Genomic DNA, 12,006 nt, shown 5'->3' on the forward strand with positions numbered 1-12,006 from the left:
TTTATCTTTTAAACTCAGATCAAAACTATAGTCTTGACTCCCTGATGCTGAAACACAGTGTTTCTTTGTAAGAGGTTGAATATTTTAATTATTTCTCTCACTGTTCATAAATATTTGGAAATGAAACCCCTCCCACCCAAAATAAGGAGAATATCCAATCATATTTTAGCAATTGGAGTTCACCACTTAATGAAATATGAGCAATAACCTGCAAATAAAGAGTTTGGGCCCTTTAGCATCTCCTTCTGATTGGTAGCAAGCCCAACTCTGAAGACCAAGGAGCACATCATTAAATCATCATTAAATAATGTTAAAAATACAGATTCCTACAAAAAAAACCATAAGTTTTAATTTTTTAATTTTTCCACTGTAAAAAAGTTTAAAGGCGTTGTCAGCTGCTCTGATTACTCTTTACTAGATTTACCATCACATTCAATGGTTTCATTTTTGTCTATATTGCAGCACGATACTATTGTTTTATCCATGCACTACAATTGTGTGTTTAATTAATTTTATTGTGTATCTATTTTAATCTTGTTTGCTCTCTGTCCTTGCTCCAAGTGTGGGATCAATCCAATCTAATCTAATCTAATCTAATGCTACTAAAACACTGTCTAATTCAAAAAAAGGTTTAGGGGCATAAGTAATAAAGGCAGCATTCCTAATTTTATTTTGACTGTTGTGGGAAACCTCCAATAGAACTGGGATATTTTACATATATGATATTTCATTTTTGTTCAATCATTATTCATTAGTTTCTAATGTGCTGTGTCAGTCTTTACACACCCTCCTCATCATTAATGGCTGCATCAACACAACACGTGTCCTTCTTTCCTTCCTTCCTCTGAAATGAACACTGACATCCGTCATTAATGTATCAATAAACAAATGAGAACAAGGAGCAGAGTGCTTTTACCCTCAGGGCCATTTTAAGTTTGATGGTGGAGCTGGGTCCGGAGTTCTTGAGGGCAAAACACTGAGTCAGCGTCATGTCCTCCTCCACCAACAGACAACTCAAAGGCACCGTCAAATTACCCAGAGTGCATTTGTGCTTGTCATCTTTTACCTGTGAATGAAGAGAGAGAGAGAGGGAGGGAGATACGCGGGTCAGCTACTTCCACTCTTTGGAGCACGCACTTATAAAACAACCGCACGTCGTCACGTGATGCTATAATGCAGGATTACCTCCACTTCGAGCTCCTGTCTCCTGGGATTGTGAATAAGAAAAGAAAAACAGTCTTCCCACAGTGGCTCCTTAGTCTTGAACCGGATCTTTATGGACACAAAGGTTTGTTTACTGCTTGCTGTTAATTAAAAGACACTTCAGGGCAGCTAATTAAAAGCACAATCCGCAGAGAGAGAGAGAGCGAGAGAGAGAAAGAAACTGTTCAATGATACAAAATGCTGTGTGAAAATATACTTTATGTTTTGCTGTAATTTAAGTTAAGAAAGATTTATTAATTCAATTCATTCTCCCAATTTACTGTTGTGTCATTTAACCAGATTCCCACTTTTAACAGTGGCAGTACTGACATCTAATTAGCCAGAGAATTGAAGACACCTGTGTGAGTGAGCAGGGCTTTTAAATACAATGACATCATTAAAAGCTTATGTGCTCTTAAAAAGACACAATCGCTATTGTGCTCGTGACAGTTCAAATGTCTGTACCAGAAAATGTCAAAATACTTCTAGTCTGGGGTCAAAGACAGTGTCACACAGTTGTAAAACATGCTCAGATGCCGTTTTATTCTGCAGTAGCTGAAATGGCTATAGTTTAAAGCAGCGTTAACCTCGTCAATTACCAATAAGTCTATTTCGTGAACAGTTGCTCTTTACAGTCAGAGGGACATTATCTGTAAAAAGGAAAGCTCCAGGGAGAGAGAGAGAGAGAGAGATAGAGAGAGAGAGGTGTTGAGATAAAGACTGGCAAAACAAATTCAACAATAACATCTGTGTTCAGTCTTTGGTCGTAAAATTGCTTTTAACAATTTATGAAATTGAAGCATGTTGCATTTTTCATCCTTTTTCTCATAACCTCAAATCACAAAATGTTGACAGTTGGACAGGTCTGACAAGAGCAGAGGTGAAAATTGAATGAATGATGGCTGAGTTCCATTTAGCTTCCTCAGTTTCAGGGACTGAAATGAGCCATTATGAATGTGATCAATAACACTGGACTCACATATGAGCATCATTTTAACGCTCAACGGTGGGCAGGTCTGGCGATGACTCATTTTATCATCAGTGATAATAGATTACATTTTTTGTTTTGTTTTTTTTTCAATAATCAAAACAAGCTTTCAGATTTTTCAGCTTCTTCAAAATGAATATATTCTAGTTTCTTTGCGCCATATAACAAAGAAATCATTAAAACTGAATCATTTTGGTTTGTGGACAAAACAAGACATTTCAGAACATCATCATTTCCAGGATTTGAGAATTTTTTTTTGAACATCGTCTGACATTTTACGGACCAAAACAAGTACTGGATTCATCAAGAATGATTAATTAATAATAAATAATATATCAAGATTAATGAACGACCTCATCTTCCTTTAAAAACAGCGCATGTGGCGGAGGCACAGCTGCCAGGGAGGGGATAGATTATAGACAGAATATAACACTAAATACAGTAATAATAGGACATTTGGTTGTAATTATTGCATGACTAAATTAAATTACATATACGTTTTTTCATTTTGCAAGTTTTTATACTTTTACTTTGAAATTCTGTGGAATATCACGATGAATATCTTTATTGTGATATCATGATGAAATATAGTGTTGTTTTTTTCCTCTGGACCGTCCCCTTCTTGACCAGCGTGAGTTTGACAACCCTGATGTAGGAGCCCAAAACAAACCGTACATAAACAGCGATGGACGGACTCACCTTACTCTCCAGTGTTTTGTGTCCAACAATAAATTGAACGTAAGGACTGGGTTCAGTGCTGCTTTTTTTCGCAGACTGTTGGAAAAAGCAGAGAGAGACGTGTTAGCTGACTCTCACCAGCACAACAAACCATCAGTAGCAGACGAATTACACCCAAACTCAAAGATTAGCTCCTTCAGGGAGAGTGTTCATCAAGCACACAATGCCGAAAAGAGTCGACTACCGTACGTTATGACAAGCAGGGCTGCAGGCAGAGAGGCAACCGGGGAGACCACCAGCTTCTGTCTCCTTAGCACTGTAATTTAACTGTTCAGCTGTCAACTGAGTCCTGACAGCTGATTATTATTCAGTACTCCTTGCAGAACAATTATAACCTACACTTTAGGCTTTGACATTAGGATGGAAAGTGTTGTTAACTCATCCTTTGATTTTTTTGGGGGGAAGTGTGTACATGTAGCTATTTCTCACCAACCTGAGAATTAAAGCCCTACATTTGAAATGCAAACCGCTTAATGCAAACCAAATCTGTGCACTGTGTAAAAAGGAGACATACTGCACCTGATTCACTTAGGGAAAAACACTGTTTTTATGCTCTTATTCACATTTGTGTTCAATTAAATTTTTCTGTGCTTTCTTTCATTGATTAAGTGTTTTTGCTGTTTTGCAGTGGCTGATTTCTGTGGAAGAACATGTAGATGTCATGCACATGAAAGGCTGAGTGGAACATTTTAGTGGAGTATTTCTCCACTTTATATAAAGGTAGGATGGGTTTCTAGTCCATCATATGAGGCATATTGTGTACGTGTGTGTCTGCATATATGTGTATACTGTAGGTACATTAAAAAGGTTACAATGTAGAGAATGGACCAATAGGAAACTACTGTATATTTTAGACTGGGCAAATTTAGAGCAATCAATCATATTGTTGGCAGTGGAAAACATGACTCATGACATTTTAAATGGCCCCATGGTGAATGACTGTAGGTCAAACGCTGCCAATCAAATTTTTGATCTAGTAAACAACAGCGAGGCAAATAAGACTAAGAGTTGTAGCGGCAGAAATGGAAGCAGTGTAAATGATTCCTGGCAGCATGTTGGTCTTTAATGTCACATGGATTTGTCTGCTTCCCTTCTGATCGCAACTATGCTGAATGTATTCAAATCAGAAAAAAATCAGAAAGCTTTTTACTCGTCACTGCGATGAACACAGTATCCTTTACTGAAGCTCACGCTACTGTACTGTGTGAACCTCCTGGTGTCTTATGACAGCATTTCCAACATGGTTTCAATACAGCTTAAAATGGAAAATGACAAGCTTTTGGCAGCACTGAAGCTGGGAATACCAAGAGTGAACCTGGTCAGATTTGTACTTCAGTTGTCTGTAATAATGCCAAATATCACTGACGTGCAAAGCTGTAATGCTTTTTTACTGACTGTTGGATTAATGTTACACAGAGGGAGTGCCACTGTGTGTGCAACAGTGGGAGAGTTGAAACTTCCTCTTAATGTTGAAGGCACAAAACAAGTAAGTGGAGCAGCACAGAGTGAGTTTGTGCAACGCGAGGCTGTGCTCGGTTACCAACAGCTGCATATAACAATACCGACAAATGTGGAGACTACGAAACATGACACTTATCGTTGTTATGGTGGTGATAAACAAGCGATTGTTTGTGTACTCCATAATCCCAAGTCTAATCAGTTTTCTCCTCCTGTAATGCCACTCAGTATCTACCACACATGGAAGGAACGAGCTTTACAAAAAGCAGAAAAGCTGGCCTTGGTTCCTTTAATTGAATTACCAATCATAGATTTCAAAATGAAGGGGTAATAATCAGCTTCTACGTTTATTAACAAAACCTAGACTGTTTGCTGTAAAATTGTTTGGTTACCTTCACCTCTGGTGCATAAGAATTAGTACATGTGAGTAAGGTAGGACACGTAGGAGAATTTCAGTGTTTGAATATGGATACTGCCCGGTCGATAGTTTCAACAAAGACTGAACATTTAATTGAATAATATATAAGACAGCAACACTAGACAAGCACAATGACATGAGCTGGGAACTCACTTATCAATACAAATAAGAAGACAAACCAAAACACAGAGCAGACAATGCAATCATCCATCTTCATGCACATCATTTTTTGCTCACTTCACTTTGCATGTCTGCTCAATCACCGCAGTCACATGACGTTGGATGGTGCGTTTCACGGGGGCCACAGACACAGGGTGTTATTTGCACATGCAGTCCATTTTTCCCACATTACCTTCAGGGCCTTAAAGACTGAGACTTGCTTCAACCCATCATAGGTGAAATCTGACAGGTTGCTCTTTAAGCCACAAGGAGATTTGGGGGAGAAAATCACACCCACAGTTAGTAGGATGCGAGTGACTTGACATGGTTGAGACGCATGAGAGAAACCCAGGAGAAAATATGGGCGAAATGTAAACAGAAGCAACGAAAATAATGAGAAGTGTGAGGGGATGATATTTTCTTTTTTTTGACACTGCATGGAGCTAACAATGAAAACAGGTCAGGATAATAAGTGTGTCCAATGTGGAAGACTGTGTATCCACACAATACACACGTACAGATATCATTATACCACCTGTATTCCCCACATATGCATCTGAATAATGAACAGATAGATGTCTGCATGGCAGAGTGTGTCAGAGTGTCTGTCCGCGTCACGTTAATGGTTATTGGAAGCCGAGAGATCTCTCGATTAGACGTTACACATGCTCTGCAAATGTTAAGGACACCTGTTGTTGTTCAGTCCACATCATCCCACCACACTGGTAATGAACACCATCAGGATGCAAAGGTTCTGCTGGACTGACTCACACAAATTGTTCTATACTGTGAAGTATTGGTCTCACAAAAGACTAGGCCAGATGCTCGTCGCTCACTTAAGTTTCCACAGCCTAAGCTTCCTGTGAAGACACTCTTAGATGAAGAGGGAAAGAGGGTGAAGAGTTATGAGAGCTATTATCGGCAAAAAGTGTGAGATAATATCTTTAAATGTGATGTTGAAATCCCATTAGGATATTACCCGGGACTTCATACTCTATATGGGTTACAAGCTTCATGACAGTTTTAAACCTAACTGGATAAAAATAAAAATGCACATATTACCAAACCAATTATTGTTAAATGAGACAGGATCCCTGAGCAGTAATGAACTACATAAAAGACCTACTGACCCATTTGTCGCTATAGCTTTCAGAAATAATTTACATGTGTGCTTTTATGAGTGGATTTGGCAAAGTTAGGATAATAAGGATCATAATTGAGTTACCCTGGTTGTGTGGTTTGCTGTGGCAAATACAATTTAAAGGTCATGATAAAGCAAAGTGATGAAGTCAGTCAAGTTTCATAAAGCATAAAAGACAACGTGAACAGGAGAACGGTGTATTGTTGCACATTGACATTGACTGAATCCTTATTTAAACAGGAGTGCTACACTGGATTTTCTTCCTAAACAGGTTTAGAGTGTTGCTAAATGCAGTTTGTGTGTTGTGGGTGGAGAACAAGAAGCCTACATAAGCCTAATGTGATGCATTTTCCACTGGTTTAGGAGGTACATTCAGCAACAACATGAAAGTAAAGTGAAGATGGTTGATTCTTACTGGCAGGTTCTGGGCAGAGTCCAGGTAGACCACCAGCAGTGCTGACGACAGCCCGTCATTGGCCAGGCTCCTGTCTGCACGTATACTTTGCAAAACCTGATTGGACATGGAGGAGAGGACAGACAGTAATCAAGGGCAATGACGACTGCATCATCTTCACTGACCTGTTAGTGTGTTTTTTTTTTGGTGTTTTATACCTGGTCCAACTTCTCAGTAGAAGAGAGCAGAGACAGCCACTCCAGCTTTAAGTGGAGTTTCCCAGTCGGCGCCTCTTCCAGGTCAAACCACTGGAATAATGTGCCAAAATGGATTTTAATAACCTTAATGAGCTGTGCAACAACAGTTAATAAGACTTAAAGCTGCAGTGTAAATAGTCCATATATAAATTCTTGATGACCACTTAAACCTGCTTTACAATACAGTTTTGCCATTCACACCCATTCACTCACACTTTCATACAGCGCATCTATGTGTAGCACATTTTCTATCACTCATCTTTCATACCCATTCACACACTGCCAGTGTCTTGCCCCCAGCACACATCGCCGTGTTGACTAGCAGAGCCGGGAATCCAACCCACAACCTTCGTGTTGTAAGACGACTCACTCCACCACTGAGCTACCATCGCCCCAGTGTGTAACCATCGTTACTTTCTATTTGGTGTTAAACAGAAATGATTTATTATTTGTATGCTGTGTCCTTCAAGTGGGCTGTCAAACAATACTATCAGACCTGACAGAGGGAGTGTTTGTATATGTACCAGTGGTGCAGGGGCGGGTGGGGCCAGTAACTGTTAATCCCATCAAACTGCTGAATAACCACGTTTTTGTTTTTGTTTTCTTTGAGCAGTAGAATTCTCCTCTGATACTTTTCCTCTGTGCTTCTTTGTGTTTTCAGTCATACTTGCGTTACTAGCACAATGTTGCTGTTGCCTTGATCTGACTTGACATAAAACAAATCCCTTTGTGTGCAGCACGGGGATGTTGCCAGGCAACACAAGTGCTAAACACGACTATACTGAGAGACACAGAGAGATAGTTGTGTGGAACTGATAGACCTCACACACACTGTGTGAATTCATTTGACATTGGTTTGAATCCCAGAGATATTTGTGAATGCTTAAAAGTTAGTAACACATGTTACACATGCAACAGTTCTATCTCTGATGCTTGAACACTTAGGCTTAAGCTATAGCCAGAAGCTGGTGGAACAAAGACTAACCCTACTGAACTCAAAACAACACATCATGGGTGTTGGGCTAGGTGTTTTTGTTAGGTATTGGCCGAGTGTCATACTTATTGACAGATGGATCAATTTATTCAAGTCTGAACAAGACTCTGCATGAGCATTCCCACTCCCCACAGACAAAACAATTCTAAGAAAAGTGTCTCACCTCATCGACCTTCTGCTCTTTGTGTAGTTCAGCCATATCGATCATGAGGCTGCGATAAATGAAACAATATTACTCAAATTTGAATGGCAAACAATAAAGAGACAAATCACACCTATTAATCTGAACAAAGTGGGCACAGGTATCGACTGGCTGCTTTGTGAAGCCAGTGATGGGTGTAGTGTAACAGTCTTGGAGCAAAGGATTGACTTTGTCCTTCAGTCTGAGGGATATCAGTGACTCTGCTTTTATTTGATATCAAGTAGCACCGATTCCTTCTATATCTCCTGCCAAGCTTTCAAGATTGTGTTTACATTGTGATATGCAGTTGCTTATATAGCCAAACTCAAACATACTTTGCTCTCACATTGCTGAAGGTGCAACAGACCATGTTTCTCCTGCAATCCTGTATGTGTTATTACATCAGAGCAAGGCAAGAAAGGAGAGAGACTCACCTTCCCAGGAAATCGTCTTTGTCTGGATCCTCATCAAACAACTCAATCTCAAGATGTTGACCTGAGTGCTCGTACACCAGTGCCTGATGAAACCAAGAAGACGAAAAAACAGATTTATCAACGTTGATACACATTGGAAGAATACACAGTTAATCATAGCACAAGCTGTGATGCTTTAAATGCCCGTGCCCTGCTCCAATAAACGTCCCAAACTTGTCACCTCGTAAACTTCATTCCACTTGGGATTGAGGCTCTCTTTGACCGTTTTGCTCTGGAAGAGCTGGGTGCCAATCTGCAGGATGCCGTACGGGTCAGACTTGCCCTTGATGAGACCTCCAAGAAATTTATCCTTGCCTTCAAGATCCTGAGCTTCCAAGAAATGGATCCTCAAGACTCCCTGCGGACATGTGCAGAGCACAGCAGTGAGGGGAGCAACTCAAGCTCAAACACAGCAGCACAGCACTTGGAGGCTGAGTGGATGTGATTACAGTTATTTAGCATGTCAATTTGAAATACAGCGCACTTTACGAACATCCCTTCATTGGACCTTGTATTGTTGCAAAAATACAAGGTAATGTATGCAAACATGTGAGATTACTTAGAGTGCTATAAAAACAATTTCACTATTCCACAAAGCAATTTCATGTTTATTTTATAAAATACAAGATTCATATTGTCGACAGTTATTAGTTTCTTACACAAACCAACAAAAATCTGCATTAACAATAAAATTTAGAATAAAGATTTGGCTACAGGGCCTGGTTACATTAAATTTAAATTAAGGTCTAAATGAAAATTAACTAAACCAATAAAATAGAGAATAAAAGTAAAAGCTTATATTATATATTGTGTATATATACACATATATGTATATATATATATATATATATACATACATATATATATGTATATATATATATATATATATATATATATATATATATATATACAGTATATGAGATTGTTTTAATTATCACATAAAGATCTGTTGATTTTAATTTAATTTCCCTCCTTAAAGAAAACGTGGAAATGCATATAATAACTGCAGCAGCAAATATTAAATGGTATATCCTCAACACGAACCCTGCGCACATTAAAACATTCACTGAAGTGTGTATCTTGTTGCCATGGATACAGACAGAAGCAATAAAGCTTTGACATGCTTTTTTTGTCAGTTTTTGTTTCCTTCAGTTTTATGGCTGAGGGAGAATTACCTTGAAATCCCTGAAAACAACTTAATTTTATTACAGAAAACCAGCCCACGGAACTGCTCCAGGATTTTCAGCTACTAACAGTGAATCCCCTGGAACCTGGTTTGTGCTCTGAACACAGACCGTCTGAAGAGACACACTCAATCTATTTTTTGATAGCAATCATTTTAAAACCACATTAGTACCTTTGGCAATGGGAAGCGGAGCTTGGCAAGTTCCATGTCCCCGACCAGAGGGATGGTGACACGGTTGGGTAAAACCAAATAACTGTAGATTACATCTTGAATCAGACTGTCAGACAGCCCACTGCAAGGACAGAAAAGAGGGGCGAGAGAAGTGAGAAAAGCAAGATAAATAGAGTGACGCAGTGAATTATTAAAAAAGACAGTGAGGGTGCCCTTGGGTTATAAATATTCTCCTTTAATCTCAGCTTAGTGCAGTACATTTGTGCATTGCATGTGAGAAGATCGTAGGAAAATTGGAGCAAGTCCAAGCACATTGCTGTTGCTCACCAAGAAACCACTGGCTGTCTATGTGATCCTCTAATGATTCAACACTATGTAACAGCACCAATGACAGTGAGGGGGGAGAATAGCATTGTAGTCACCGGGCTTTTGTTTATTCATTGAGCTGCCATGGAACATAATTAAAAAATGTGTAATCACAAGAGCAAATCCTTCTACACTGAAGAAAACAGAACTGAACTGCCTCAACTTTAATTATGGCAGTATCCAATATTTATGTTGAATAACTGCCTGAGAGTTTGAAACTAAACGTTGATCACAGAACTACAAACAAATTTAAAGCTGGTGCAAAATTCCTAATGCTCAAACAACAGAATTAAGGGAACCCCTTAAACTTGATCTTAAGTAAAATCTTTACAGATTTAAATTGTATAATTTACACAGTAATGTACCAAAATCACCAGCCCATTTAGGACTTGGTTCAAAAGTGTTCCCTTAATTTCGTTTGAGCAGTATATTTGTTATTATTGTACAATAATTCAAATAATCTTTCAGCATAATGAAGATAAAATGATCACACTTCTGCATCACCTATAGTCCCTCGTTTTTAGCTTTGTGGAATAGAATAGAAAATTACAGCTTAGCTTACAGCTCTTAGAGGAATACACCTAAAATTATGGATAATTTAAAAAAATTAAATAAAAAAGGAGTAGTAAATCAAAAATATGGCTCATGACAGGGCTCCTATTAGCTGTATTAATAAGCACCTGTACGTATACACTCCTTAGATGCAAGATTGCTATTTCAGCTTTAGTAGCACCTAATGTACCTATGCTGCAAAGTAGCCTTAGAAATGAAAAGAGTTGGACAATACATAAACTCGCATATGAGAGTATCATTTTGTATTCATCTGGTTGGGGTTAAGAGAGAGATGCCTCGATCCCAAAAATGTTGGTATCTAACAACCTGGTGATGATACTCAACAACCACTTTATTATCTTGGAACGAACCCCTTGAGATCCACCATCTCATTTTAAAGGGGGTCCCATATTTCTTCAGTGCTGCCACGTAAAAAACATTAACCCAGTCGGCTAACAAGTGGTGTGATAAATCAAACATTACCTAATAAACAGGACCTGACACACTCATCCTGTATGCTTTTCTGGTTGTGCACCAGGGCAGAAATGTAGAGTAGCTACGTGACAGCTCAAATCGTTCCGGTGTTATTAATTTAGACAACTTGTGTTCAAACTTTCTTGTTGAGTTAGATCCAGGATGCTTTCAGGCCACAGAATAAAACGCTAATTTGTTCCACTGTTGCTCTCAAACATTTAACATCTACTTACAACCGACAAATTATCCTGTAACTAAAAGGCTCACCGCTCAACAACTCCTTCTGATTTCCTCTATCCCCTAACAACATAATCTGATAGAAACCAGTGGATTAAAGGCCAACTGATCCTAAAGATTGAAAAACCAGAGAGCATCAGCTGTTTACTTGCATGAAAAGTGTTTCCTGTAAGTAATAACAGAATGAGATTGATGAGATCCAAATGTCAAGCCACACAAATCATTTAACACGAGCTGTAAACACAGGATTGTAAACAAGTTCAGATTTATGATTCATTTATTTATTTATTTTCTAATCAAATTATTGCAGATAATTACAACCTTGCAGTATTATTGTGATTAATTAAGGTAATGTATTTGTCATGGGTATAAGACAGAGAATTGGTAAGTAACTCTTTCAGAGGCTCTTTCCAGCAAACCCAAAGCAAACCTTTTCTAACGCAATATTAAAGCAGCACAAACACCAATGACCCCAATAAAATGAACTCATTCTGGAGTCAGTAGAAACAATTATTTGATCAATTCTCAGCTTATCTCCTAGCTCAACTGCAGCCAATTAAAGACATTATGCCTTTCTAGTGGAGGAAAGAGCCGAGCTGGAGCTTTTCTCCCTTAG

The 12,006-nt window shown here is 38.6% G+C and overlaps 1 protein-coding gene across 3 annotated transcripts in view; it reads right to left on the minus strand.

The window, feature by feature from the left end:
* Positions 1–12,006, minus strand: part of esyt2b (extended synaptotagmin-like protein 2b) — a 33,277-nt gene that overhangs the window by 3,547 nt on the left and 17,724 nt on the right. The window contains exons 8-17 of one of the 3 annotated variants that reach the window (XM_058626816.1): positions 9,762–9,882; positions 8,586–8,762; positions 8,366–8,448; positions 7,914–7,962; positions 6,718–6,807; positions 6,521–6,616; positions 5,158–5,220; positions 2,891–2,965; positions 1,186–1,272; positions 917–1,066 (exon numbers count right to left, since the gene is read on the minus strand). In XM_058626816.1, the coding sequence (XP_058482799.1) occupies positions 917–1,066; positions 1,186–1,272; positions 2,891–2,965; positions 5,158–5,220; positions 6,521–6,616; positions 6,718–6,807; positions 7,914–7,962; positions 8,366–8,448; positions 8,586–8,762; positions 9,762–9,882 (991 nt within the window). Of the gene's footprint in view, positions 1–916; positions 1,067–1,185; positions 1,273–2,890; positions 2,966–5,157; positions 5,221–5,735; positions 5,838–6,520; positions 6,617–6,717; positions 6,808–7,913; positions 7,963–8,365; positions 8,449–8,585; positions 8,763–9,761; positions 9,883–12,006 lie in introns of all 3 variants that reach the window. The other 2 variants (XM_058626808.1, XM_058626825.1) reach the window with 2 other exon arrangements.

This window comes from Solea solea, chromosome 1 (genome assembly GCF_958295425.1).
Source record: "Solea solea chromosome 1, fSolSol10.1, whole genome shotgun sequence".
Lineage (NCBI taxonomy): Eukaryota > Metazoa > Chordata > Actinopteri > Pleuronectiformes > Soleidae > Solea > Solea solea.